The sequence below is a fragment of the Alexandromys fortis genome, unplaced genomic scaffold (genome assembly GCF_014885135.2).
Source record: "Alexandromys fortis isolate MF-2015 unplaced genomic scaffold, M_Fortis_MF-2015_v1.1 scaffold_346, whole genome shotgun sequence".
In the NCBI taxonomy this organism is placed as follows: Eukaryota; Metazoa; Chordata; class Mammalia; order Rodentia; family Cricetidae; genus Alexandromys; species Alexandromys fortis.
This window is the reverse complement of record NW_026068225.1, coordinates 381,913-409,329: the sequence shown is the minus strand read 5'-3', so window position 1 is coordinate 409,329 and position 27,417 is coordinate 381,913. Positions and strand designations below refer to the sequence as shown.

Here is a 27,417-nt window from a genome sequence, read left to right as displayed (position 1 = left end):
AGGGCACCTGGCCTCTTCCCAATGACGCCAGTGCTGTGCACAGAGTGCCCTGGAATACACGCATTGAAAGGACAAACACAGGTCCTCCTGTTGCTGCCAGCAGCGAAGACTTGGGGTGTCTCATGGATGGGCTAACATCAGTGCTTCTGCTGAAGGGAGCTGAATGGAAATCGCTCATGAAGTGAAAAGATCTCAAAAGTGATCTTTTGATCACTTTGGGGACATATTTAAATCAAGATTATCTCAATGCCATGGCCAAGAGATAAAAGTCTGGCAAGTGTTAGTGAAAGGCTTCTGTTTTCTTTCTCCTCTGAAGGGAAAATAGTTTGCATAGCGAGGCAAAGAGGAGGAAGTGGTAAGAACGGGGAATATTCTCTCTCTCCTCTTTACATTTTATTTTCTATATAAAAAACTTTCCCAGAGAGTCACAAAGGAATAGGAAGTTCAGGGTCATGCTTAACTTAACTAGAAAAGGGCTTTCCAAAGACCTTTTTGGGTAACTATGACCTTTAAAACCTGGGCAATATGAAAGAGAATGGCAGGAAGTGGCATGGTGCCAATTACAACATCTGTATGACCAAACCTCCTGGGGAGGGAAGCTAGGCAGATTTGTGTTCATTGGGGATATTAAAGGTAACAGTGGGCTTCTCTCAGAAACTGTCTCCACCTTCCAGGTGAAATTTAATTCAGATGTAAAAAGTAGCAGCCAACACTAGAGGACCCGGCCCCAAACAGTTCCTAGTATTTTGAGAGAGAAAGAACAAATGCTCTTCCTTTAGAAATGGCCTAGGGCATCTTTTAAAAAAAATGGATTTCCCTAGTCTACTGGAAATTTCTTGCCTCAGTTACATAGAAAATTATTAGCTTTATGTGTGGTTTTTAAATCCTTGCTCAGCTCTTCTGAAGGAACACAGGAACTCATGAGGAGCCATGCTTGGAGGACTCGTGAGGAGATGTGTTTGGGGGAACAGAGGCCCAGCCCCTGAGCCAGATGTAAGAGTTCTGAACAGCCTGACACAAGGTCAGGGTGACTGAATTTGTACCCAAACATTTCTGCAAGACCTGAGTCTATTTCTTGAATTCGGCTGGTTTTGTCTTATCTAACACTGGGAAATAACACGGCCGTCTACACCGTGTGGGGTCTGTAGAAGGCGCAATCTTGACTTCTTTGCTGACCACGGCTTAGGTGATCGATTTGGCACTTTTCACTTGCCCTGAAAGAAGCACATTTTAAAATGACATTTGATTAGCTTGAGATATGGAACACGATGAAGCCAGTTTTTCAAACAGTGGACATGGAATACATCAGTATATCCTAGCCTGAATCAGCCATTAATTAAACCCTGGCACTTGGGTACATCAGTTCCAACAGTCTCCGGCTCTCCTGTGGTGCTTAAAGCCACAAGGACACACTTTTCATGTCCTCGTTTTTCCTGGCGCTTCTCAGACTGCTGCCTAGAGGAACTGATTAAAATGCTGACCCTCTTTCGTTTTCATTCCTTTGTTATAAAGTGAAGGATCGTTTCAGATGTTCCGTCAAGACCCAGTATAGCATCTTATGCTCTGAAGGTGTCTAGAGGGGACACCTGTTAACATACGGGACCTGGGGAGAGGGGGCAATTCTTCTGCAGAGGTGAGGGGGGAAGGAGGGCTGTTGGCAAATGGACTGTGTAGTCAGTCACTGAAGTCTTAATCATCTCACATCTGAACTGTGGGGCTGACTCCCTCTAATTTCCTCTCCCTCCAAACCATTTCATAAAGAAAGCCAGATTATTCTCCCTTACCTGATCCCTCTTCTCTGCTGGCCTAAAGGTTTGTTTCTTTGTGTGTTTGCAATAGGGCCTTGCTATGTAGCCTCAAACTCCTGGTCCTCCTGCTCCAGCCACGCAAGTTCTGGGATTATAGGCACACAACACTAAACACCTTGTATGTATGTGTGGGGTGTGTGTGTGTGTGTGTGTGTGTGTGCGCGCGCGCGTGCGCACATGCATGCACAAGTATATGCACTCAGGGGTGGGTGGAGCTTGTACAAGTGCACCTGTGTGTGCCGTGCATGTGTATCCATATGTCTTCGCAAGTTACAGGACACTATCACGTGTCCCACTTCAGGACATGCCATATCGATTTTTTAAGGCAGAGTATCTCATTGGCCTGGGGCTTGCGGATTTAGCACGACCAGCCTGCAAGTGAACCCCAGGAATCTGTCCGTGTCCACCACCGCAGCACAGGAACAAGCACATGGCATCCTGCTCGTCTGCTTTAGTGGCATCTAGGGATCAAACTTGGGTCCTCATGTTTGTGAGGTAAGCATTTTCCTGGCTGAGCTCTCTCAGACCTAACAGCCCTGTAATGGCATCCCACTTACCCATAAAGCTGAAAGCTGTCTGAAAACTTTCAGAACTTTTAGTAAACCGATCACAAGCTAACTCTGTGGCCCTATTTTCCTGCCGTGCCTTGACACAAGGACTCCAGCCAGCCAGATGGGCGCTCTCCACTCCCTCACTCTCTAATCTGAACCCGACATGAGCAGCCTGTGCGTCCACTCTAAAACTGTCAAACTACCCTGGCTTCACGACAATTCCTGCTGCTTCGGGGGACTTTCTCTATGTTCCTTTGGCCTTCTCTAAAGTTCACCTTCCCAGGTATACACACTTTTCTCACAATCTACAGAAGCAACTGCTTAAGAGGTGGGGGGGGGGGACACTCTAAAGACTCTGTTCTCCCTTCAAGGTACCTAGGAGAGTGCCAGCCACCTGTTCAGTATATATTAGTTATATAGATGGCAAGGGTGAGCCCCTCTACCACCTATACTAGCCTAATTGTCTCAACCTCTTAAAATCTACAAGCCATCTTGACAAACACAAAAAGCTTAGGTAATAAATGCCACACACACATACACACACACACACACACACACACACACAAAGTGAAGTTGAATTCCAACCCATTCTATGTACAAGAAAAAAGAAAGGAAGGAAGGAAAGAAGGAAGGAAGGAAGGAAGGAAGGAAGGAAGGAAGGAAGGAAGGAAGGAAGGAAGGAAGGAACCTCAAGCTTTATCAGAGGACTAAATGCAAAAACTATAAAACTCCAAGAGAAAATCATTAGTTTACATCTTGATAACCTTGGACTAGGCAATGTATCTCAGCTACGACACTGAAAGACTAAGCTTTGGGGCTTTAAAAGATACAACCAAGGAAATGAAGACACACTGACCCAGTCAGACAGCGCCATCTCACTACATGGATCAAGGCACAAGAGGAGTGGACAGCTGTCCGCAGAACCCCGGGCTCTGTTACCTCACAGCACCACACATTACACTGAATGGACAGGGCATCGTTGGCTCAGGTTGTGGCAAAGCTGTTTGTTAACTGAGCCGTGACCCGGACAAGGGCCTCCCGCATCCTATTGGGGGCTGGGGACCGGGATTTCATGTCACTCCTTCATCTTCAGCTGCAGTTTGCATGTGCCTGCCTGGGTGGCCAGTTTCTTCCTTCTGTCACAGGGTGGGAATAATTCTACTTAGAGCCTTTTGCTAACTCAAGAAAATGCCCTCACAGATGAGGGCAGTTAGCCAATTTGTGCCTTTTTCCTAATTATTCTGGGCTGTCCAAGTGTGTCTCAGGAGAAGTTCTGGAAACTTCCACGAAGTCTCTTTTGGCATTTAAAATGTTGTCTCTCCAGTGATTGACTTGAATGAGAGCCCAACAAGATGGACCCCTTCTTTATATTCCTAGTCCCAGCTCTTCTTCCATACCCATCCTTCCTTCAGCTCTCAGGGAACACAGGAACAAAGTGTATTGTCAACAATGGGTAGTGAATAGCCTAAGGTGACCTCAAATTCGTGATCCTCCTGCCTCGGCCTTCCCAGTGGCATTTGTCACCATGTCCAGCTCAGAGTCATTTCCAATAATAGACTTGTATGCAGAATATATAAAGAACTGTTATAATAAGATACTTCAATTTAAAATTTTTGAGTAAACACAATGAATAGTTCTCCAGCATAATCATATGAATGACCAATAAGCCCATGAAAAGATGTCTATAATTAATAGTGACCAGGGAAATTCAAGTTAGCGTATGCTGTCATACCCACTGAGTATGTCTAAGATATTTTAAAGACAATAATACATGTTAACAAAGGCATGGAGAAACTGGAATCGCCATGTGCCGTTGATGAGAATGGAAAACAGTAGCCCCCTAGAAGACTAGACACAGAGTCACCTCTGACCCAGAAATTCCACACCCGTTTATATACCAAAGAAAAAATAAAAGCATATGGAAATACCCACAGTTCATATCAGCATTATGTATACTGACCCAAGCGTGGAAACCAAAATGTCCTCTGGTTGGTGAATGGATTAAATTAGTATCTATAGAATGGAATGTTATTTATCCATATTAAATGGTAATACATGTTGCAAAATAAATAAACAAGCACTATGCCAAGGGTCAGAAGCCAATCACAAAGGGCAATGTGTTGTTATGATTCTTTCTATGAAGAGTTCAGAGTAACCAGATCTAAACTGGGCTGGGGTCTCACATCACATCCACCACTTGACCGGATGAGGCAGGGGGATTATAGCAAGTTTGAGGTAAGCCTGGTCGACACCACAAGCTCCAATCCAGGTAGGGTTACATAGCAAGACCCTCTGTCGAGCAAATCCATAAAGATAGAAAGTAGAGCAATGATTGCCAGGGCTTGGTGGGAAGGGATAGAAGGCACCTGTTCAAAAGTGTCAGACTTCTTATGGGGTAGCAAAAAGCCTAAAACTAGAAATGGTGATAATTATACAACTTTCTGAATATACTGAGAAGCACTGATTTGTGCTTTCAGGGATAAGTTTCATGAAAATTGCATAACTATAATGCTGCCGTTTTAAAATCTTAGATATACCTGCCAATGAGATTTGATGTGTGCGTTTCTTCTGGTCTCAGAATATCATTGCCACAATGGTGTTCCCCAACCAAAACCAGAATTATAATACTGAAAGTTTTTTCCAGACTGTGATAGGCTGTCTCCCAGAAGAGCATCCTCTCCTGGGTGAGAATCTCAGGTCAAAATCTGTGGCATTAGTTGGGGAGATGGCACCTGTGACCCAAGCACTCAGTGGGCATCAATGACATAAGCTTGGAAAGGAGGCATCAGTGACCCAAGCACTCAGTGGGCATCAATGGCATAAGCTGGGCAAAGTGGTACCTGTGATCTAAGTACTCAGTGGGCACAGGCAACCTGAGCCACACAGTAAGACTTTATTTCAAAAGACTCAAAGGCGGGGCTGGGAAGATCATTCAGTGGCTAAGAGGACTGGATGCTTTTGCAGGGGACCTGGGTTCAGTCCCCAGCACCCACATGGTGGTTCACAACCATCTTTAGTTCCAGTTCTGAGGGATCTGATACTCTCTGATCTTCAAGGGCACCAGGCATGCATGAAGGTACACATACATGCATGCAACAAAAACACTCATAAAATAGATTAAATAAATCATAAAAAGATACTACAAACATATAAAATTTAACAACTGAAAAATGCAACATCAGGATTAGAATCAGGCATATCTTACAAAAATAATTCAGTTATTATTAGTTGAATGAGGATAGTTAAAATCATAGATATTAGAAAGAACAACACTGAACTGAATTATTCTATATCCTGACACTCAAGCCCAAAACTTACGTGGTGTAGACATTTTTGTGAGGATGGGAGTCATAATCTCCTCTAGTTGCTGTTTCTGCTCAAAAAGCTCACTGATAGAAGCTTCTGGATGGGTTTCCAACCACTCGTTCTTCATACGGCATGCGTTGAGGATAGTGTTCTAGGAAAGAAATAGAGAATTGACTTCCGCTTATGTATTGAAAAATAAGACTAGTACCTCTGGGATCAGCAGGACAGCTTAGCGGCTAAAGTCACTTCTATCAAATCTGATGGCATGAGTTCCATACATGGAACCTACACAGTGGAAGAAGAGAACAGATCTGCCCAGCTGTCCTCTGACCTCAACACCTTGGCACTCACACACACAGGCACACAGGCACGCACACAATAAATAAGTGTGATATTGTCTTTACAAACTGGAGTATCTCCAAGACTGTGCTATCAACTTTATCCAACAGAGTAACCCTTAGATATATTTAGCTCTTCAGTATTTGAAGTCTGGCTAGTATGACAGAAGAACTAAATTTTGAATTATATTTAATTTTAAATAATTAAAATTGAAACAGCATATGGCTTCTGACTACTGAACTATCTAACCAGTAGAATGAGAAGCCATGAAACTCACCACTGAGCATTGAGAAGCCTTAAACCAAGCTACCCTTTCTCCCTGATTCTCTGTTTCTATTGAGCCCTCTTGATGAGAGAAGTGTTTGCAGAAGTTAAAAAATAGGTGGATAGTAGGGCTGGAGCTATGGCTCAGCAGTTAAGAGAACAACTTGCTGTTCTTGCAGAGAACCTGCGTTGAGGTCCCAGTACCCGCATGGCAGTTCACAACCATCTATAGCTTCGGTTCCAAGGGATCCTACGTCCTCTTCTGGCCTCTATAGGTACTGCACACTCATGGTGCGCATACATACATGCTGACAAACACTCATGCACATAAAATAAAAACAAATAAAGCTTTGGGGAAATGTCAGGTGGGATGAGCTACTGGAAACTCCGTGAAAATGGTATTTTACTTCCTTTTAATAGTGTGCTAGAGGAGGAAGTTCAAAAAAGTTCTACCAAACAGCACACCCACACACATTACTGATGTTTGCTTAAAGACAATTCTCACATGTGCCTCACACATACAGACAGAATGTGCCAACCAAAATTAAAAATAGAAAAGTGTTTGTTACAGTAATATTTATAATAACAAATAAAAATTGACAGGCTGTTGATGTGTGCTTTTCATGGTGCTAAATAATAAGCCGTAGATAAGAAAGCTTGCCAAAGAGACAGATTCAAGGAAGTGTCCTTAAGATACCCAGAGAGGGAAAAAGCAAGCTACTAATAGTAATCTATATAGCAGGATCCCACTTTACAGCAATAGATGCCCTTTACAGACCTCTATTATCTGTGTTTATAAAAATCAAGAGGAAATATGATAAAAATAACACAAAATCACTATCAGACTTCAGGGCAATTAAACTGGAAATGAGAAGGGAACTGAGTTCATTCAAGATCACTTTTTCCTAATTAATTCTGTGTGTATAGTACATTTTTTATTGAAATTTAAAGGTTTTTTTTAACCACAGTTGACAAAGCACTGTTCCTTCCTAGTGAGAATCCTATGAGTTAAAGGTTCAACAGCCCTCATGCCTGATCCAATCAAATGCTTCCTGTACTTTCTTTCACAAGAAGTATTGTAAAATAGTTTATGAAGATATAAAGTACAATGTATGCCTTAGTGAGATTTGGTGATGCCCACTAAGCAACAGCTAACTGTCATTTTCACCAAATAATGTCAAAACAAATTCTCATGTCTCCTACACAGAAACACAGAGAGCAATTTAAAGCCCGCACACATTTCTAATACCTGAAACTATTTACTTTTTTGATACAGGGTCTTATTATATAGCCCTCCTTGGCCTGGTTCTCAGAGTGCAGCCAGTCTTGCCCAGAACTCAAGGCAATCCTCCTGCCTCAGCTTCCCAAATGTTGGAATACAGGCTGCCACTATGCCCAGCTTATTGAGTACAATTTTAATGTATATCCAAACCAATTTTTTTTTACTTTTTTCTCATTATGAAAGATTTGATACATGCATTATATACATATACATACATAGAAAAGTGTATTATGTATGTCTTTTTTAATTTTATTGATCTCTACATTTTTCTCTGCTCCCTTCCCTGCCTCTCCCCTCCTCTTTAACCCTCTCCCAAGGTCCCCATGCTCCCAATTTACTCAGGAGATCTTGCCTTTTTCTACTTCCCATGTAAATTAGATCTATGTATGTCTCTCTTAGGGTCCTCATTGTTGTCTAGGTTCTCTGGGATTGTGTATCATGTATGTCTTAAGCTTTGAAGTGAAATATAGAATTGAATATCAGAGGAGCACAGTTCTCCAACAGAAGAATAGAAAATTAACATCTCCCAGTTCTCCTCACCTCCCTTCCCCAGAGAAGTACAAGCCGTACTTCTCCCTTCGTAGTTTGACTGTTAAAATTGGTATCCCTGACAATATGCTTTGGGGGGGGGGTTAGCTTTCTAAAAACCTTTGCAAGTTTTAGTGGGTTTGTTTGTTGTTTGTTTTTCCAAATCTTCACTCAATACAACATTCTAATATGCACCCATGTGGTCAGGTGTGATATTATGTACATCAACCTCATTTACTTTGTATCATCTCTTCTCTTATCAGAAGCTTCCTAAAGAAGGGAGAGGAGGGAAGGAAGAAGGGAAAGGAAGGAGTAGGAGGAAGGAGAGGAGCATTAAGGAGAACCGTCTACCTCCAGAACATCAGTATAGGTAATAATCACAACATAGTACCTTGTCTTCCTTGAGGAGTTTCCCTGGTCCCTTTTCTGGTTCAGTAATGATGAGAGAGGACTTTGTGATAAACTTTTTCAGAACCAGCCTTGCATCTGAAAGAACAGGACAGGAAAAATGTAAAACAAGGCAAAAAAAAAAAAACACAAACAAACAAAAACAAAGGACAAGCCATCCTGACTGTGCAGCCACCACACAGGCGGTTTGTGTAGAAGGTCCACCGGCACTGTCTTTGAGGATTCAGAAAACCAGCACTCAGGGACACATCACTTCAGAGCACTCAGTGTGTCCCTGGAATTACAATAGGATATTTGAAGACCCAAAGAAATCTAAAACATGATACCGGGTCCCAAATTGTCATATTTGTTTAAATGTTCATTCTGGAGAAAAGAGCAACAAGAGAAAAGTATTTCCAACAGACAGATTGTCACTTTCTTGAGCTTTAACACACACATACACACACACACACATCACAAGATCTGCTTTAAAGTATACTAATCTGAGAGAATTAAGGGCCTGAAATAAATAAAAGGACTTACCATATTCTTACACAGAATTACGGAATGCTAGAAATTGTAGATTAGTCCCAAATTACATTCTGCGTGATAAAATAGTTTTCTGTGGCTGCTGTATCAAGTACCCAGAAATCAGGTGGGCTAAGACAGTTCAAATTCATACTCTCACAGTTCCAGAGGTCGAACAACTGAGTCCAGTTCTGCTGACCTGCAGGCTCTGAGCAGAGACACTGATCCTTGCCTTTAACTTCCACCGAGCCGCCCGTATTCCTCGGCTTGTGGCCCTTCCCCCATCTTCAAATACATCTTTCTGATCTTTGTTTCTATCATCAAGCTACCTTTTCTTCTGTGCCAATTCCCCCTCTGTCCCTAGCTTATAAAGACACAAATTACATGTGGGCCCAACCTGGATAATCTTCCTAATCAAGGACTCCAAGGATCTGCAACGTCTCTTTTGCTATATGATTCAGCAGTCACATGTTTCAGGGATCTGAATCCAGTTGTTTGGTAGCCATTATTCAGCCTTCTTTTTCATCCACTTACAATTCACATGCATCTCACAGGCAAAACACATTTACCCATCCCAATACCCCCCAAACGTATGACCACATCAACTCAAACTTGAATTCTCATCTAAATCATCACAACTCAGAAATTTCAAACCTCAAACTCTCAAGCATGTGCGTAAGGTTTGGGTGAGACTCTATGTGATCCGTCCTGGGCCAAAATTCCTCTCTATCCATGAACCTGGTGAGCCAGAAACAGTTTATCTTCTTCCAGACTATAATGGTGGCACAAGCACAGAACACAGTCATAGACATTGCCACTCAGAATGATGTCAAAATATAGCATACAGATTCCACTTGGCTTCAGACCTGGAGATAACTTTCTATCTACTACTGTAGGCCTGTCTCTTTACCCTCTGGACCCAAGGATCTACCCACTGAATCATCTCTCCCTTATCATGAATTATATCATGTCACCTGACCTGGTAGATTCAAAGCTATAATTCCAAAACTTAAAAGGCTGAGACTGAAAGATCTGTGGTTTCAAAGCCACGCTGGATTACAGAGTTCCAGGACAGCCTGGACCTCATAGTAAGACCCTAATTGAGGAGGAGGTGGAAGAGGAGGAGGAGAAATGACGGAAGGGAGGGAGGAAGAAAAGAGAAAGTGTGTGCTAGCAGTTGAATAGCTTTATCAATCTGTTTGTGCCTAGAAATTTTTGGTAGACCAGTACTCTTCTTTTTATTTTAATTCTCTCTGTCCCTTGGTTGAAAATGGTATTTCTATCTATGTAACCCTCTTAAAATCCTTGTAAGACTCCCTACATATCATAGAGATTGATCTAGTCAGAAAGGGGCTCCTCCTGATCCTTTGTGGATAATTTAATTTCCATCCTGACTTATGCAGAGATGGCTGGGAGTATGCGTGATACATGCTCCCCAGCAATTCAGTAGCAAAAAGATGTCCATCCTTATCCATGTTTTTCCCTCCACAGCTTATTTTCTTGATGGAGACTCTCTTGATATTTAGTACCTATGCTCTTAATAGACTTCTGTCACTATAATAAAATGACTGAAATAATAAACTCATAAAGAGGAAAGGTTTATTGGCTCGAGTTTCAGGTTTCTGTCTCTAGGTGGTTATTCCTGTTGCCTTTGGGCCTACGACATGGTAGCATTATCACAGGGAGTGTATGAGAACCAAGACCTTGTAGTCAAGAGCAAACACAAAGGACAGAAGGGACTGAGATCCCACCAGTCACTTCAAGGGTCCATCTCCAGTGACCAGACCTCCCACTAGGTCCCACATCTCACAGTCTCCAGTGATATGCCTTTGGGCACAGGGGCTTTGCGGGAACACCTCAAACCACAGGAGCTTGTCCTGTGGTCTGTGTGTGCTGCATCCCCACACTGCCAAGCTCTGCTCCCCTTTTGCTTGACAGTTCTTCCAGTAATTTATCACTCCCCCCCCACATTTTACCACAGACAGCAAGAAAAAGACCAGCCACACCTTCAACCTTTTGCCTGGAAACATCTTCATCTAAACTTTCAAGCTTTCCCTCTCGTTCTGTTTTCCAAACGACAGCAGGGTCCAAAGCAGCCAATCTTCCTGCTGTTCCATAGCAAGCCCTCACTGCCTTTGTTTTCATGAGGTTTATTATTTTGATTGCATGCCTATTGCTAAGTACATTCCCTGGCAAAAACATTAGCAGATTGTCCGTTTTCAAGAAACCTAGGATGATGAGCTGGGTACAACTCTTCACCCCAGGGCATTTTCTTAAATGAAGTCATTGAAGTTACCCCTGAGTCACTATGACTGATGATGTAACAATGATCGTCACTGTGTATTTTGCTAGGTGTGCTGGGCTGCCTTAGCAGGGTTATCTGAAAGGCCTCGACAGAAGCGACAGAAGCACCAAATTAACTAGCGTCTTCTGACCAATTTTTCAGCTCAAGATTTTCTTCTCATTTAAGACAAAAAGATGTCTACCCAAAGCCGATCTGTGCTTTCTCCTCTGCTGTTCTTCGGTTTCTTCCGAGAGAGCGGCTGCATTTGTGATGGGACGATCTGGACGAAGGTCGGATGGGAGATTTTTCCGGAGGAAGTGCACTCCCTGAAAGCTAAGGCTCCCCCATCCCGCTGTCTACCTTACCCTCTGGACAAATTCTGCTGCAACTTTGCTAACGTGGACCTAATCCAGAGTTCTTTACGCCTCGCGTACATCTTAGTGCAAGCTCTCCTCTTAATCCTGTTTGTTTTATCTGTGCATTATCTATGGATGAAATGGACGAGACACCAAAGAAAGGTGAATTTGCCATGCAGATGGGAGGAGTCGTGGCATCTCAAAGGGTGCATGGCCACAAGGTTATGCAATTCTCTGAAGTTAACCTTCCCTGCTCCCCACTCGCCTGCCCCACTTCCATTATCTGACGGTGCCCTGCACACACTTGTGCGTTCCACAGAGGTGTGTTTAATCGGAAGGTCCTTAAAATTATCTCCACCAGCTCCTTCTTTCAAGTGACCAAACCACACCAAAAGACCGAGATGTGGTAGGTAGGGCTGTAGGGAATGAGGTTACCTGTCTGTCCTTCGGTAAGTCACGTATTCTTTCTCAGCCTCCTCATAAAATGATCTGAAATAAGGGGGTCTCTTAGAGAACCTGCGAGTCTATCAAAGCTCACTCACTACAAAAGTTGGCATGAACTTCCCAATGGAATGAGCTGTAAACTGATTTCTAAATGTTAGGATTTAGTGGGAAATGGGGCTTCATTCCCAATTTTGCCAATAGATGGCACTATAATTCAAGACAATCAAGAACATTCTTCCTTGACCTTCAGAGTGACCTAAATATATGTTTTCTTAAAATATTACTGTATTATGCAGTGATCTTTCTTAGTAAAGGAAAATACTTTTCTGTAACAGGAGTGGTTGCTTGTTGGGGTTTCTGTCCTGCCCAGTTCCCACAGATGTTTAGCCCCAAAGAATCACAAGAAGTCTACATTAGGATATAAACTGATTGGCCCATTACCCCAGGCTTCGTATTAGCTCTTATAACCTATATTAACTCATTTTTCTTATCTATATTAGCCACATGGCTCAGTACCTTTTTCAGCAGGTCACATCTTGCTTCTTCTGTGGTCTGGGCAGGACTGAGGAAAGAGCTTCCTTCTTCTCAGAATACTCCTGTTCTCATTGTCCCACCTCTACTTCCTGTCTGGTTTTCCCACCTATACTTCCAGCCTGGCTATCAGCCAATCAGTGTTTGTTTAAAATATAATTGACAGAATATAGAATTGTCCTACACCACTTTTCTTCTATTTATTTGGTTCTGGGATTAAACCCAGGGCCTCCTACAACCTAGGAAGTTCTCTACAGCTCACTGAGTTCTGTCCCCAACTCCTAACAACAACCTTAAGGACTCATTTTATGTTCCAGGTACCACGGAGTGATTTTACTCAGGTCAGCCTGCCAGGAACCACGCACTTAAAGAAAACTAGCTCCCCCCCCTCCCCTGAAGTTGTTGGCTGTCCATAGTTCCTTATGGAGGGGTGAGGGCTTGTGAGCCTTTCCCCATGCCATGCTAGGATGTGCATTGCCCTGCTCTTGTGAGGATCTCGTGCAAGCAGTCATGGGTGCTGTTGAGTTCATGGGTGCAGAATTCCCGTCCTGGTCAGAAGATACTGTTTTGCTCTCATCCTCTCTGACCTCTGGCTCTTTCAGGCTTTCTGCCCGCCCCGCCCCCATGATGCCTGATGGGAAGGGGTGTGATACAGATGTCATGTTTCTGCCTGGGCATTCACAGTCATTTATTTCTGCACTTTGACCAGTTTTAAGTTTCCACATGAACTATCTGCACAAAGAAATGTCTCTGATGAAGTCAGAGAGTTGCACTGATCTAAGTGGAGAGAGATACAAGTTTAGACTGCAGTTTGATTCTATGCCTACTTAGCAAAATAATATTAGTAGATTCACCAGTGGGACCTGTGAGCTCCACTCCCATGGGTTCGTGGCCAGATATGCAGCACCAGCCCTGTGTTTCCTCCTGTGGAGCAGGCAGGCTTAGATCCGATCAGAAAGACCAGGTTACTCTAGTAGGTCCGTGCCACAGCTTGCCATGCCAGTCATTGCTACAGTCCACAGGGCTGACAGCTGGGCAAGACCAGGGCAGCAAGTTCAGCACCTTCCAATACTGTGAGGGCTAGCCAGCAGGGAGGAAGCCAGCAGGTCAAAACTAACTCAACTTCTCTATGTCTTGAAGGAAAACATCCTAATTTCTCTGGGCAAAATGTTCTAACCCTAGAAAACACTAGCCAGTGTTTGCTGGCGGTGACGTGTAAATATGTGATACGCAGATCTTAGTAGTGTTTAAGTTTGCTTTTTCAGAATATCATTTCACTTTGAAATAATACAAAAATCATTTGTTTTGCTCTTTCAGATGAAAAAGCAAGCCTCTTTAGAGAAACATGGTAATGACCTAGAGAGCCCATCCATCTATGACATTGAACAAATCCTCTGCAGACTGCTGGCCACAACATCAATGATGACCAAGTTCCTGAAGCAGGTGTCCCAACATTCTTCCCTTAAAAAAGTTAAGCAACAACGTAAAGTAAAGAGGAAGAATAAAAGGAGAGGAGCTGAAGGATTCTAAATCTAAGTGCACGCAAATGTAACCCAGTCAAGTACAGAAGAGTACAAAAGCTCTATTTCCAGAATTATCTGAGGATGAAAAGGGTTTTTTTTTTTTTTTTGGAAGTTGGTGTAGTTTTTTGGTTTTGGGGGTTTTTTTTGCCATAGCCTTTACTGAAAATTTTTCAGACAAGTCTGGATTTCCATTCAACTGCAAAATAGTCCACACTTACTAATGTGGCTCCCATAATAAAATGAAAACACCTTAACATAAAAGTTATAATCTGAAAAAAAAGTTATAATCTGGTGGCTATTATAGCAGCAACATTTTTTTCCAGCCTGAAGATTTTGTTTTCATCATGACAGGTAGCTGCTATGTGATTTACACTGCACCATTTAGTTTTCACAAGTCTCAAACGGAAGGATCCATCACCGGCCCCTCCTTCCAGAGAAGGGAACTTGGGTACAAAGAATTGGAGGACTCTGCTCACGCTCACATAGGATTCATACCCAAGCATCCTCTAGGGACCAAGTGCTTACCCTTTCCACCTGCACTCTAGATTACCTATGGAAGCTATGGCATGGGCTCCAGTAAGGCAATCTTATTACTTTCATTCCCAGACCTAACATTTGACTTATGCTCTTAGCTCTGCTACTATGTATTCAAATCCCATTCATCTGGCAAGGTCAAGTTGAACTCAAACAAGTTGGCTTCCTGTTCTATCTCAGGGCAGGGACTGCCTTTCCTGCCAGTTTTTCCCTTTAACCTTTCTCTTGATGCTCACATCCTTCTGATACTGTTATATAATTGCTAGATGCCTTCTAGATGATTGTCCAGATGGCAGAAACAACCATATTAGCACATTCAGTAGCGGGCATCCCATCAATGCTCGCTAAGCTCGTGCATGCAGATAGCCGTACAAAATAACTTGAAGTCTATAGGCACACAGCAAGTTACACAGGTATGTCTTCCTAAAGGCTCTCCAAGCTGTGGTTAACAGATCTGGAGAATAATAGAGCAAACTGTGAGCAAAATTCAAGGTAGCATATAGATTTTTGGACTTTGTTGAAATAGAAAATGCATAAAAGGCATGAAAATTTTTTAAGTGCACATCTCAATGAATTTCCATAAACAAAATATCCATGTAACCAGGGGCCAAATTGAGAAAATAACAGGTCTCAGAAGTCCTCCTGTGCAATAGGGTAATTGGGATTTGGGTTACTAACACCATAAGTTAACTTTTCCTAAGAAAATGTATTTTTTTAAATTTTCAATAACAACTTTTTCTCTGGGGGGTCAAATATATTACTGATTATAAATATATTATTTAAACATTTAAATATTTAAACGTTTAGGTAATAGTGTACTTTGCCTAGGTCTTTCAGAGAACAACCTTGAACATATATTGTATAATTTATTGCTTAAATTGTCAGAAGTTGGTAAACCAACAAGACACATGCGGGGGGGGGGGAGGGCAGGTGGTTAGGAGCAAAGAAAAAGAGAAAAGAAAAATGAAGGCAATCTTCGTAGATTGACAATAGAAAATACAGTATCTAGTTGGAAGGTAGAAATGTCAGTCATCTCATACTATGGCCTCAAACATCTGAACATCACATGTGCTCCTTACCTGCCCAGTCCAGAAAATGAACACACTCAGTCTGAGAATAGCGAGCGGCCACGTCTCGAGCTTTCTCTCCACGGAAGTTCAAAGCGTCTATATCGACGTCCAGTTCCACCAGGGCCTTCAAAGTTTCCAGGCGGCCCCAGGCTGCAGCGCAGTGTAAGAGCGTGTACCCTATCAGAGTAGAGATGGTAGGTCAAACAGATTTAGGAGGGCTTGGCAGTTTTTAACTTTATGGTGGTAGAAAAGGCATTCACATTATGTAGGGAGCGCACTTGAAGATTTGTTTAGCCTTTTCAAGGCCCATAACATGTGTTCCAATACTCTGATACACTGATGCTGGACAGCAACAGTGAGCAGCAGACCCCAGACAACCATGTAAACACTGAATAAACCAGCTCCCAAGCATGTTCTCTGGTATACAGAGTTGCTATACTATGATAACCAGGCTAGCTAAGTTTCTGCTTACCGTACTTTATAATGGGTCCATTGGGTCATTGGTGTAGGAGGTCCTTCTGTTTATGTGTTGCTTTTATTGGTCAAATAAAGAAACTGCCTTGGCCTTTTGATAGGGCAGAACTTAGGTAGGCGGAGTAGACAGAACTGAATGCTGGGAAGAAGGGCAGACAGGCAGACGCCATGGTTCTCCTCCCTGAGACGGACGCTGGTGAGAAGCTTGCCAGTAAGCCACAGTCACATGGCAACCCTCTCCTTTCAACTGGTCATGATTTCATCACAAGTCAGGGTACATCTGTATGTTTGTTATTCTAGATGATTTTATGTAGTGGATTGTAAACGTAGCCAAATACTGAACAGTTACTATGAGCCAGGCACTAAGTGTTCATTGAATTTTAGAGACCCTATAGCATCAGAATCATTATAATCCTCATCTTACAGACAAGAAAACTAAAATTCAGAGATGCTCAGAAACTTGCCTCAAGGAACGTGGCCAGGAAAATGATGGATGCAAGATACCAACCTGGGCAGTCTGACTCCTGAGCTCCTCCACATCTGCTAAGGAAGAGGGCAATCTCCCTATCAGCCGCCCACTTCGGAACCGCCAGCCTATACGATTTTAAGGAACTTTCCTCAGACTCTAATTACCCTCGCTTTACTCTTAATCGAAATCATTATCACTGTGTATGCTTTGATTTGCAAATTCATCTTTTGAATTAAATCTGACAGTGTAATTTGAATTAAATCTAGCCAAACTAGAAAGCAATTTCCTGGACTTAGTGAGGTGTGCAGTAAAGGGGGAAACACAGGGTGCACCTTCAAGAGTTTTTCCCACTGATTTGTTTAAAAATCAAGGATCATTGTTCTATTGTCCTGAAATGCCCCAGGTAAGTTGGGCAGCCAGGGCTAGGAACACGGCTTCCCTAATATGCACAAGGCCCTGGGTTCTAGAATGCAATTAAAAGTTATCTAAATTCAGGTTCCAACACCAAAGCTTCTATCAGCCCTCACTAAAAGATCTTGGGAGTCAGGGGCTCACAGCGTGCCTTTCAGAAGCCCCATGCCTTGCACAGCCAGAAGGTCCTTCACACAGGAAACATGTACACTGGTGGGTGACCTGGGGGCTCTCATTTGGCCCATATCCAGAGACTACTTGGCCAACACTTGTCTTAAGAACCCAACCCTTTTGTTCTCGAAGCATCCAAGAATGTTCTGGCTTTAGGTAGCCTCTGGTTTGTCGGAAGCTGCGAACACTATACCATTACCAGGGAAAGGAAAATGCTTTTACTTACAGACCCTGCTAAGAGAAAGAGAGTCAGCTTTGTTCACAGGTCACTCAAAGCAGAAAATGTGCCAACTGGTGACAAGTATAAGGGAATGGATTGTAACTTTAAATCTGTAACAAATTCCAAAGTGACTCATTTAAAGAAATACACACACAAATACACACATACACACACACTCTTGAATGCAGGTATGGTGTGTGCACACACATGCACTCACACACACACATGCACACACACTGCTGGTAGAGGAGGTGTTATTAAATTCTTATCTCTGGCCATAGGCCTGAGTCCTTTGGATGTAGTGTAGACCTGGTACCCAGGGTGACTGAGCCATGCTTCTGATATGAGGAATTTCAAAAGAGAACTTGAGTCAATATGAATTGTAACAGTTCACTACACTTATCCCTAAGAATAGACTTATGACTCCCTTAAATAGCCAAAGAGAGGCAAAAAGAGCTGAGCAAGAATTAGTGTGTTGAAGCTCTTCCAAAAGGACTTTGTATGTCCTTAATTTAATCACTGCAGTGGCCCTAGGAGGGAGGTATTCGCCTCTTTATAGTATATAATGGAAAGTAAAGGCCAGCAAGTCTGCACTTTCCCAAGACCATGCGGGTAGTACATCCCCAAGTTTTTAACATCACAATAAGAAAAGTATTTAAGAACTCTTAAGAGCCAGAGCCTGGCTGGAGCATTGTCTCGTGTCTTTATTCTTGACAATCTTAATCCATTATAAAATTAACACAGAATCTCTCACAATGTGAAGGTGTGAGTGTTGGTGTGGACCTTGCTGAGTCCCCACACGGTGGAAAGCAGAGAGATGCTCTCCAAGCCCTTAGTCCACTGTCCATCTGTGAGAGATTCTCACAAGGACTCGCTTCCCAGCGCTCCCACAATGGCATCCATTTCCAGCACATGACTTTTGCAGGGGACATACTCAGACCGCAGACTACCAGATACCACCCTTACCATTCCTGCCTTCAGTCTGAAGGTGGAAATCTTCCATTAGCTGAATGGTCCAGGGTTTCTGATTCACTGAGAGAAAGACACTCTCTACAGATAAGGCACTGCAAGTATGACCAAGAAGCCAGTCCACGTAGGAGATAATCTGGACCTCAAAAAAACTAAAATCTGGATCTTCTCAAAGCTGAAATAATTCAAGGTGTCATCTACTCATTAAATTCATTGTGACAACTGAAAAGTAGGTGTGAAGGGGGGTTGTATATTTTAATATAATCAGTTTAAAATAAAACTGTTTTAAACAAGCTTTTTACCAAAGAATATTCAATGTTTTTAATCCTTTGCTGGAAATAGTCTATTTAAAAAAAAAAAAAAAAAAAAAAACACTTTGCAGTACATTAACAGCATCACTATTCCAAGAGAAGAAAATCCTCTAACATTATTTTGGGCCCAGCAACCTGGCTCAGTGATCAAAAGTGCTTGCCGCCTAACTCAGTCTGACAACCTGAGTTTAATCCACAGAATTCATATAGTAGAACAGATGCCTAGAAATTGTCCTCTGACCTCCATACGTGCACCATAGTGCTTGCATGCATGTGTGTGCGCGCACACACACACACAAAATGTAAAATAAATTTTTAAAGTAGGATTCCAGAAAACATTCAGATAAGAATTGGATCTTTTACCTGGTGCATGTTTTTCTAATCCCTGCACTTGAGAGTTAGAAGCATATGGATCTCTGTGAGTCTGAGAGCAGTTCTGTATACATATCAGGCAGGGCTACATAGTGAGATCTTAGAAAGAAAGAAAGAAAGAAAGAAAGAAAGAAAGAAAGAAAGAAAGAAAGAAAGAAAGAAAGAAAGAAAGAAAGGAGAAAGAAAGGTAGGTCAGAAAGAGACCGAAAGACAGAGAAAAGAAAGAAAAGAAAGGAGGAAGGAAGGGAAGAAAGTAGAGAGAGAAAGAAGAAACAAAGAAAGAAAAAATGAAGGAAGAAAGAATGAAAGAAAAGAATAAAATAAAGAAAAAAGGAAGGAAGTGAAAATAGAATTGGACTGGCAATGAGCTTTAGATTCCAAAAAGGAGGATACAGACGGAGGATTGGAAACCCCACAGAAAGAAAGAGAAGGATTCTAAGGATGAAAGAACAGAGGCGCATAAGAAGTAGCACCCTAGCTTTCTTTCCGCTGCTGTGGTAAACACCATGACCAAGAGCCACTTGCTGAGGAACCGGTTTATTTCATCTTACAGCCTAAAGCTCACAGTCCATTATGAAGGAAGACAAGACAGAAACTCGAGCAAGGCAGGAACCTAGAGAAAGGAACTAAAGCAGAGACCTCAAGGAGTGCTGCTTACTGGTTTGGTCTCCATAGCTTGCCTTTTTATACAACCCAAGACCACCACCCTCGTGTGAGCAACACCTACAGTGGGCTGGGCCCTCCCATATAATTACCAAGAAAAACGCCTTGCTGTCTTGCTGACAGACCAATCTGATGGAGATACTTTCTTATTTGAAGTTCCTCCTTCCCAGATGATCCTAGCTTGTATCGAGATCCTGAAACACTAACCAGCACTGGAGGTCACAGTGAGCCAAAAGATCAGACAAGCAGGAAGAGCAGTCTCCTCCTTGCACAGGCTTTGTTCTGTGAACCTCACAACTGCCACGGCATTCAAACCTCATCCTGATCCCGACACAGCACTGGGGAATGACGTTGCTCTCAGTGATACATAAGGACCTGAAACACAAAAGGCTGCTTCTAGTTATAGAGTGTGCCAAAGATAAGTTCAACTCGAAGAACTAAAATAATGAAAGGCAAGAACAGAGAAAGCAACCATTTCTACAACTAAAAAGGCAATGGCTAACATAAAAAAAAAATGAAATGGAGGCTGGAGAGCTGGTTTACTGGCTAAGAGCTAGTACAGGAACCTCATTTAGTTTCCAGGATCCAGGACAGGAAGCTCACAACTGTTTGCAATTCCAACTACAGAGGATCTGGTGCCCTCTTCTGGCATGCACAGGCAACTGCACTCATGTGCACATACCTACACACAGACAGATGTAGAAAAAGACACACACACACACACACACACACAGTCACTGAAAAATAAAAATAAACCTTTCTAAAAGGAGAAAATATAAAACTTAGCAATAGTTAAGGCTATCTTAGTTAGGGTCACTGCCTCTGTGATGAAACACCATGACCAGAGCAACTTGGGGAGGAAAAGGTTTATTTGGCTTACATTTTCATATTGTTGTTCATTATTGAAGGAATTCAGAACAGGAACTCAAACAGGACAGGAACTTGGAGACAGGAGCTGATGCAGAGGCCATGGAGGAGTGCTGCTTACTGGCTTGTTCCTCATGGCTTTCTCAGCCTGCTTTCTTATAGAACCCAGAACCACCAGCCCAGGATGGCACCACCCACAACTAAGAAAATGCCTTACAGGCTTGCCTACAGCCTGGTGTTTTGGAGGCATTTTCTTAATCGAGGTTTCCTCCTCTCAGATGACTTTAGTGCATATCAAGTTGACATAAAGCTATCCAGCACATAGACACACAAAGAAAAAAATGAACCTCAAAACTATACAAATCTTCAAAGACAATATAACAGAAAATAACAAAGGCTATGCAAAAAACAGAAAATAACTAACAAAATGACAAGAATATATTGTTTACATACTAATAATAACCTTTAGTGCAAGTAACTTGCAGTCCCTAACTAAAAGATGTGGATAAAAAGACAGAGAAAGAAGAAACAATACCCATCTATATGCTTCCTGCAACAAACTCACCCTACTGATAATAAAACATATAGACTACATGATAAATTAAAAGATGGAAAAGAGATATTTCCTGCAAGTAGAAAAGGATACCAAACAAAAGTAGTAATATTTAAATCAGATAAAAACCAGTTTTTAGCTGTCAACTTTAAATTATAATGATTATGAAAGGATTAATTTATAAAGAAAATAAGGCTTATTTGGGCTCAATTCTGGAGGCTCTTCTAGTGTGTGATGAGGGGCTGATAAGATATTTCACCAGGTAAAGGGGCTTGTTACACAATCCTAATGACCTGAGTTCAATCCCTAGAACCCACACAAAGGTGAAAGGAGGTAACCAACTCCGCAATGCTGGGCTGAATCCAATAGGTGCACTGTGGCCTTGTGCATACTGAAAGTGCACACTACCAACTGAGCCACTGACGATACCCTGACTGCTTAATCTTTTAGTGTAGAGAACTACACTAGTTGTTGTTGTTGTTTTTTAACGTTATAACCAATCTTTCATCCGTGGCATAAACACAACTGGCCAATAAGTTTGGGCTTGATAAAAAAAAATTAATTTAACTGTTTTCACTACAAAATTAAAAATGTCTTGAAATAGTTATATAAAGTATAAATCAGGCACATCAAACTTATCTAGTCACAAAGACTGGGAGACACGTCCTCGGGTGGTCACAAGTGATACTGACGAAAGAAGAAATACCTCTGGCGGTTTTCTCGTTCAGATTCACCCCATACTTTGCCAAGGCTCTAATTACATCACTTTTCCCAGCCATGCAAGCTGCATACAGCAGGTTTCTCCCAACAATGTCTTCTTCCAGAAGCAATTGCACAGCGTGCTCATGGTGAGGGTGTTCGGGATCCTCGAAAATCTTCTGCAAACCTTCTACATCCCCCGTGAGAGCCGGCTTCAAGAGGGGGTTCTCTGGGCCTGTTTCATCTGCTTCTTGGAATTCTTCATAGTTTTGCTGGGAGGAAAATACTGACTTTTCTGAACCCTCTGATTCTAGAGCTCCTTCTGGCTCCATTCACTCCAGCAATACCTAGCACTGAGGGGGGGGGGGAGGCAATTCAAACATATCAGTGTTTATATATTTACTTTTTTAATTTATTGAGACAGAGTCTCACTATGCAGTTCTGGCTGACCTGAACCTGCTCTGTAAGCCAGCTGGCTTTGAACACTCCAGATCCACCTACTTTCTTCCCAAGTGCTGAGATTAAAGGCTACTTATTTATCTTTAATCAGTTCACTGACAGTATAAATGTAACAAAAATATGTACTTGAAAATAATTATGATCATAAAATAAGCTGCTTTAGCCGGGCGTTGGTGGCACACGCCTGTAATCCCAGCACTCTGGAGGCAGAGGCAGGTGGATCTCTGTGAGTTCGAGACCAGCCTGGTCTACAGAGCTAGTTCCAGGACAGGAACCAAAATCACAGAGAAACCCTGTCTCGAAAAACAAAACAAAACCAAAAAAAAAAGGCTGCTTTAGCCATTTAATCAATAAAATAAAATCTACAATGAGTAAACATGTGGCCTCGGTATATGACAAAATACTAAATATATAATATAATTAGTAAATTCAATAGGAACAGATCAAAATGAACTAAATTCATTAGGAAAAAAATCAAAAGAGAATTGTTAAATAAATTTATCTGCCTAAAAATGATTTTTGTTAGGGAGAACTAAGAAATACAGTTGGATCATTAGAGCCAAATTACGAAGACTTAAAAAAAATTAGGCACTAGCTTTTAAACAGAATCTATTCAAACAGAATTTATTAACTTATTAGTTATTGAAAATTTATCAACGTTATTTAAACGTTTATATAAATTAAAAACACATTTGTTTTGTTTTGTTTTGAGATGTTTTGTCTTGCCATGTAGCCCTGGATGGCCTGAAACTTGCTCTGTAGACCAGACTGGCCTGGAATTTGCGGTGATCCTCCTGCCTCTACATCCTTGGTGCTGGGATTACAGGTGTGGGCTACTACGCCCAGTTTTAAAGAAACAAGTTTGTCTTCTTTTCTCAACAATCTCCTGTACACACAGGAGAAAAATATGACATGAACAAAATCTATGTTATAAAAAGTGACAAGCAGTAAGTGCCATAACATGAAATTCTATGGGATTCTAGAGAGGACAAAATTAATTCCAGTCAATTAAGGAAATCTTAACAGGGCTCACTCTGATGGAATGTATATCAAACTAGAAATGACTCAGGGAAGAGTACCATGGTCCACCATACATACCAAATATTATGCCCTCACACCAAATGTTATGACATCACATCAAATGTTATGACATCACTATGTACTCAGAACAGTAAAATCCTTAAGGGGAACATCGTGCCCAGGAACGGGAGAGATGACTCGGCAGGCAGGAGCGCTTATTGCTATTGCAGAAGCCCCAGGTTTGGTTCCCAGCACCCACATGGCGGCTCACAAGCACTTCTAACTCTAGTTCCAGGTCTGCTCTGGACTCCTGCATATACCTGGCATATATAAACTTATGCAGGCTCACATACACACATCTGAATAAAAATAACTTTATTTTTTTAATAAAAAACTAAAGATAGCAGTTGAATAGGATGAGTTACAGCAGTACACCATGTGACCAGATCATGTGACCAGATTCTTCTGCTGTGGCTCACAGTACCCTGCTCCAGATATCCATGCCTTGTGAATTTCATCACCGTTCGGCATGGGCTGCACATTGCTTCTAACGAAGGGACATAGCAGCAAGAATAGTATCCTAAGGGTGTGATGGATCCCAATAGACTGTGGCTCATATTTTCTTCCTGGCTCACACAGCAGAGGGGGCCACCTTTCAAGAGCCTGAGGGCAAACTCTGGCAACAGCTGACCAGAAGAGAGGCCCTTAGCCAAGAAGCCTATAAAGAGTTTAATTCTGACAAAAAACATTTAATGCGTTTGAAAGCAGCCCTGTCTTAGGTGAACTTGACCTGGCCTGCAGCCTCCTGCGAGACACTGAAGGAAGGGATCTAGTTAAACTGTACCCAGATTCCCGACACGCAGAGACTGTGAGATAACCTATGTGCTATTTTAAACACACCAAGCTTGGCTAATTTGTCCCTTAGTGTTAAATAACTAAGACTATAACAATGTGCATGACTCAACACTATTTTGTTGAGAAAGCAAATTCAATGACATATATAGACCAGACAGTATCTTTGCTAAGTCAAAAACAATTAAAGGTAAATTAACTTTTTAAACATGCAAGCAGATGCAACTAACACTCAGTGATGGTTTGGAAGAGAGTGCCCCCGCCCCACCCCTCCCATAGGCTCGTATATTTGAATACTTGGTGCTGTTTGGGAAGGACAAACTTAGTGTTTGGGAAGGATACACCTACTTAGTAGTGTGACCTTATTGGAAGAGATGTGTCACTGAGGCTGTGAGATTTCAAAAGCCTATGACATTCCCTTTTGGCTCTCTTGGTTTCACATTAGTTTCTCAAAATGTGAGCTCTCAGCTACTGCTCCAACGGTATGCCTACCTGCCTGCTGCAACACTCCTGGAAATGGTAGTCATGAACTGTTACCCTCTGAGACTGTAAGCCCCACATAAGAGCTTTCTTTTATAAGTTGCCTTCGTCATCACAGCCATAGAAAAGTAACTAAGAAACAACACGTTTTAAAACAAGAGAGGGCCGGCATGGTGGACTATTCCTGTAGTCCCAAGGAATTGAGAGAGTGGGCATGCAGATTGCAAAAACAAGACTTTTATTTTTGCAAATAAAACAATTGCAAAACAGATAAAGACCCATAGGCCATAGTTTTCTGATCCTATTCTTGAGACAAAACAAATATATTTTCTTTGCTCACATGTATACGAATATATTACACAAACTTCATAAACTATACAGGCATAGAGAGGAGGGAGGGTACTGGGCCTATAATGCAGAATGTCACTGTTTTACTCTTCTTTATTATTATGCATCAAAAAGAAGAGGAGGGGAAGAGAAGAGGAGGGGAAGAGAAGAGGGGAAGTGGAAGGAAAGAAAAGCAAAGCTAGGTTGATCACAAGGTTCAAGATGTTTACCAAAAGGTTCTTGGCAATAGAGAACGAGCAAGACTGTGTTACTGAGAAGAACCCAAGAAAACATACCAGAGCAAAGCTCACAAAGCCTTTTCATAAATAAACTGAGTGGGGCCGTAGTGGTGCACACCTTTAATCACAGCACTTGGGAGGCAGAGGCAGGTGGATCTCTATGAGTTTGAAGACAGCCTGGTGTACAAAGCGAGTTCCAGGACATCCAGGGCTGTCTCAAAAAAACAAATTGAGAGAGAGAGAGAGAGAGAGAGAGAGAGAGAGAAAGAGAGAAGAGAAAAAAGAGAAATCAACCAGCCTAGTGAAAACCACTGAAAATGAGCATGCGGTACATGCATAGAGACAGGCGAAAGTTGCAGCGAGGAGTCTGAACTGGATTCTGTAGGCAATTGGCAGGTGACTGCTGAAGGAGCCAGCGCTGGGAACTAAGTGTATTTCAATAAAATTGATCTGACAAGCCTTGGTATGCATTAGACAAATCAGATTGGAGAGGCAAAAAGGAATGGCCAATTATACCATTACTGCAAAAGTTCAAACTAATGAGTGTAGCATGAATTCTAATTGGTACTACTAATAAAACCTAGAGTCAGATATAGGGTTAATGCTGACGATCAGAGAAGCAGAGCAACCTGCACTAGAGAGTTCTTTTACCTCTACCAGTGCTGACTAGAGGGGCAATCTTGTCCTCAGACTGCATCTCCTGACTGCATCTGTCTCCACCAAACCTCAGACTACCTTGAGCTCCTGTCCCTTCCTTATATTCCTCTCTCCACCCAGCCGTATTACTCCTATCTTTATCTCCCTTGTGCTCGGATTAAAGGTGTATACCACCACTCCCTGACCTCTAGTGGCTTAGCTCAGCACTCTGATCTTCAGGCAAGCTTTATTTGTTAAAACACAAACACAATATCACTAGTTAGACAGCTCTAACTAGTCCCTCATCTAAGTCAGGGCCCACTGAGTTTCTTCCATTTCAAGTTCCCTTCAATCAGGGTACTTATGGATACGGGCAAGAAACAAGAAAAGTAAACGAGGCCATTTTAGATTGTGATATGATAATAAACATGATGCAGAATCAGGAAACAACAGGGAAGGACAGAGGAGGGAGAAGACTTAAAACAGGAGGGATAAGGAGAAGAAACTGACACAGAGTTGCAGAAGGTACCAGAAACGACAGCCTGAGGAAAATGGTACCTTCCAAGCAGGGGTCAAGGGTCAGATGACACATTACTTGACTTGTGTGGTTGACTGTTTGTGTACCACGTGGTTACTCCCTTTGTTGCAGGGGACCAATCACAGGTATCACACAAATAAATGGGTATGGCTGTGGCTAAAATATTTGCAAAATGGATATCGGTCCACAGGGCATAGTTTCCAGATCTCATTCTTAAGGAGACAAAACAAATTATGTTTTCTATGCCCAGATACATAATAATATGAAACACAGGCTTAGTCATAGAGAGGGGAGAGGAGAATGAGCCTATGAAGTCAGAATGTCGCTAATTTATTTCATCTTCACTTAATTGAATTTTCTAGAGTGAGGCTATAACCTGCTCTGACTTACTAAACGGTTATGAAAGATCTAAAAACTTCTTGACTACACAGCGGGAACATTTAGAGGCTGCAAAGTACCAAAAATAGGAAATTACACAAGTGTGGTTGACAGCCCACAGTCTAATCAGCAACGGCAGAGACAAAGGATGCAAGGGCTGTAGGCTGAGCTTATTCTAACTGTAAAGAGGATGTGCTGCAACAACAGATTGGGAGAAGGTTCCAGAAGGGCTTTCTTAGAGGGATGATACTTCAGTATCAGGGTGGCAAGGCTTAATAGTGATGAGACTGGAATCCTCCAAACAAAGGGTAGGGAGGCAGGTGAGGCTCCCAAAGTTATATAGTGGAGTCGACCCCGAAGGCTTTTCTAGCCAACTGAATTATTTCTTCAAAGAAGAAAATAATAATAATAATAATAATAATAATAATAATAATAATAATAATAACTGTCTCTTAAGGATTCCTAAGTCCCAGCTCACAGAGAAGCTGGGTCCTCGCCCAACGAAGTCAGCTCTGAATACCCAGAAATTCAACCAAGAGGGAAGGCCTGAGGATCCACAGACAGAAGGCCAGCC

General features: G+C 42.1%; 2 protein-coding genes across 2 annotated transcripts; one reads left to right on the top strand and one right to left on the bottom strand.

The window, feature by feature from the left end:
* Positions 1–1,085: 1,085 nt before the first annotated feature.
* On the bottom strand, positions 1,086–22,249 carry Ankrd45 (ankyrin repeat domain 45). Its single transcript, XM_050130662.1, has 5 exons — positions 21,922–22,249; positions 15,745–15,912; positions 8,470–8,564; positions 5,678–5,816; positions 1,086–1,214 (listed from the first exon to the last, which is right to left on the bottom strand). Exons 1-5 carry the CDS (start codon positions 22,244–22,246, stop codon positions 1,183–1,185), a joined length of 759 nt encoding a protein of 252 aa, XP_049986619.1. The 5' UTR covers positions 22,247–22,249; the 3' UTR covers positions 1,086–1,182.
* Tex50 (testis expressed 50) lies at positions 11,472–14,138 on the top strand. The gene is made up of 2 exons (XM_050130659.1): positions 11,472–11,795; positions 13,926–14,138. The coding sequence occupies exons 1-2, from the start codon at positions 11,472–11,474 to the stop codon at positions 14,136–14,138; spliced, it is 537 nt and encodes a 178-aa protein (XP_049986616.1).
* Positions 22,250–27,417: the final 5,168 nt, after the last annotated feature.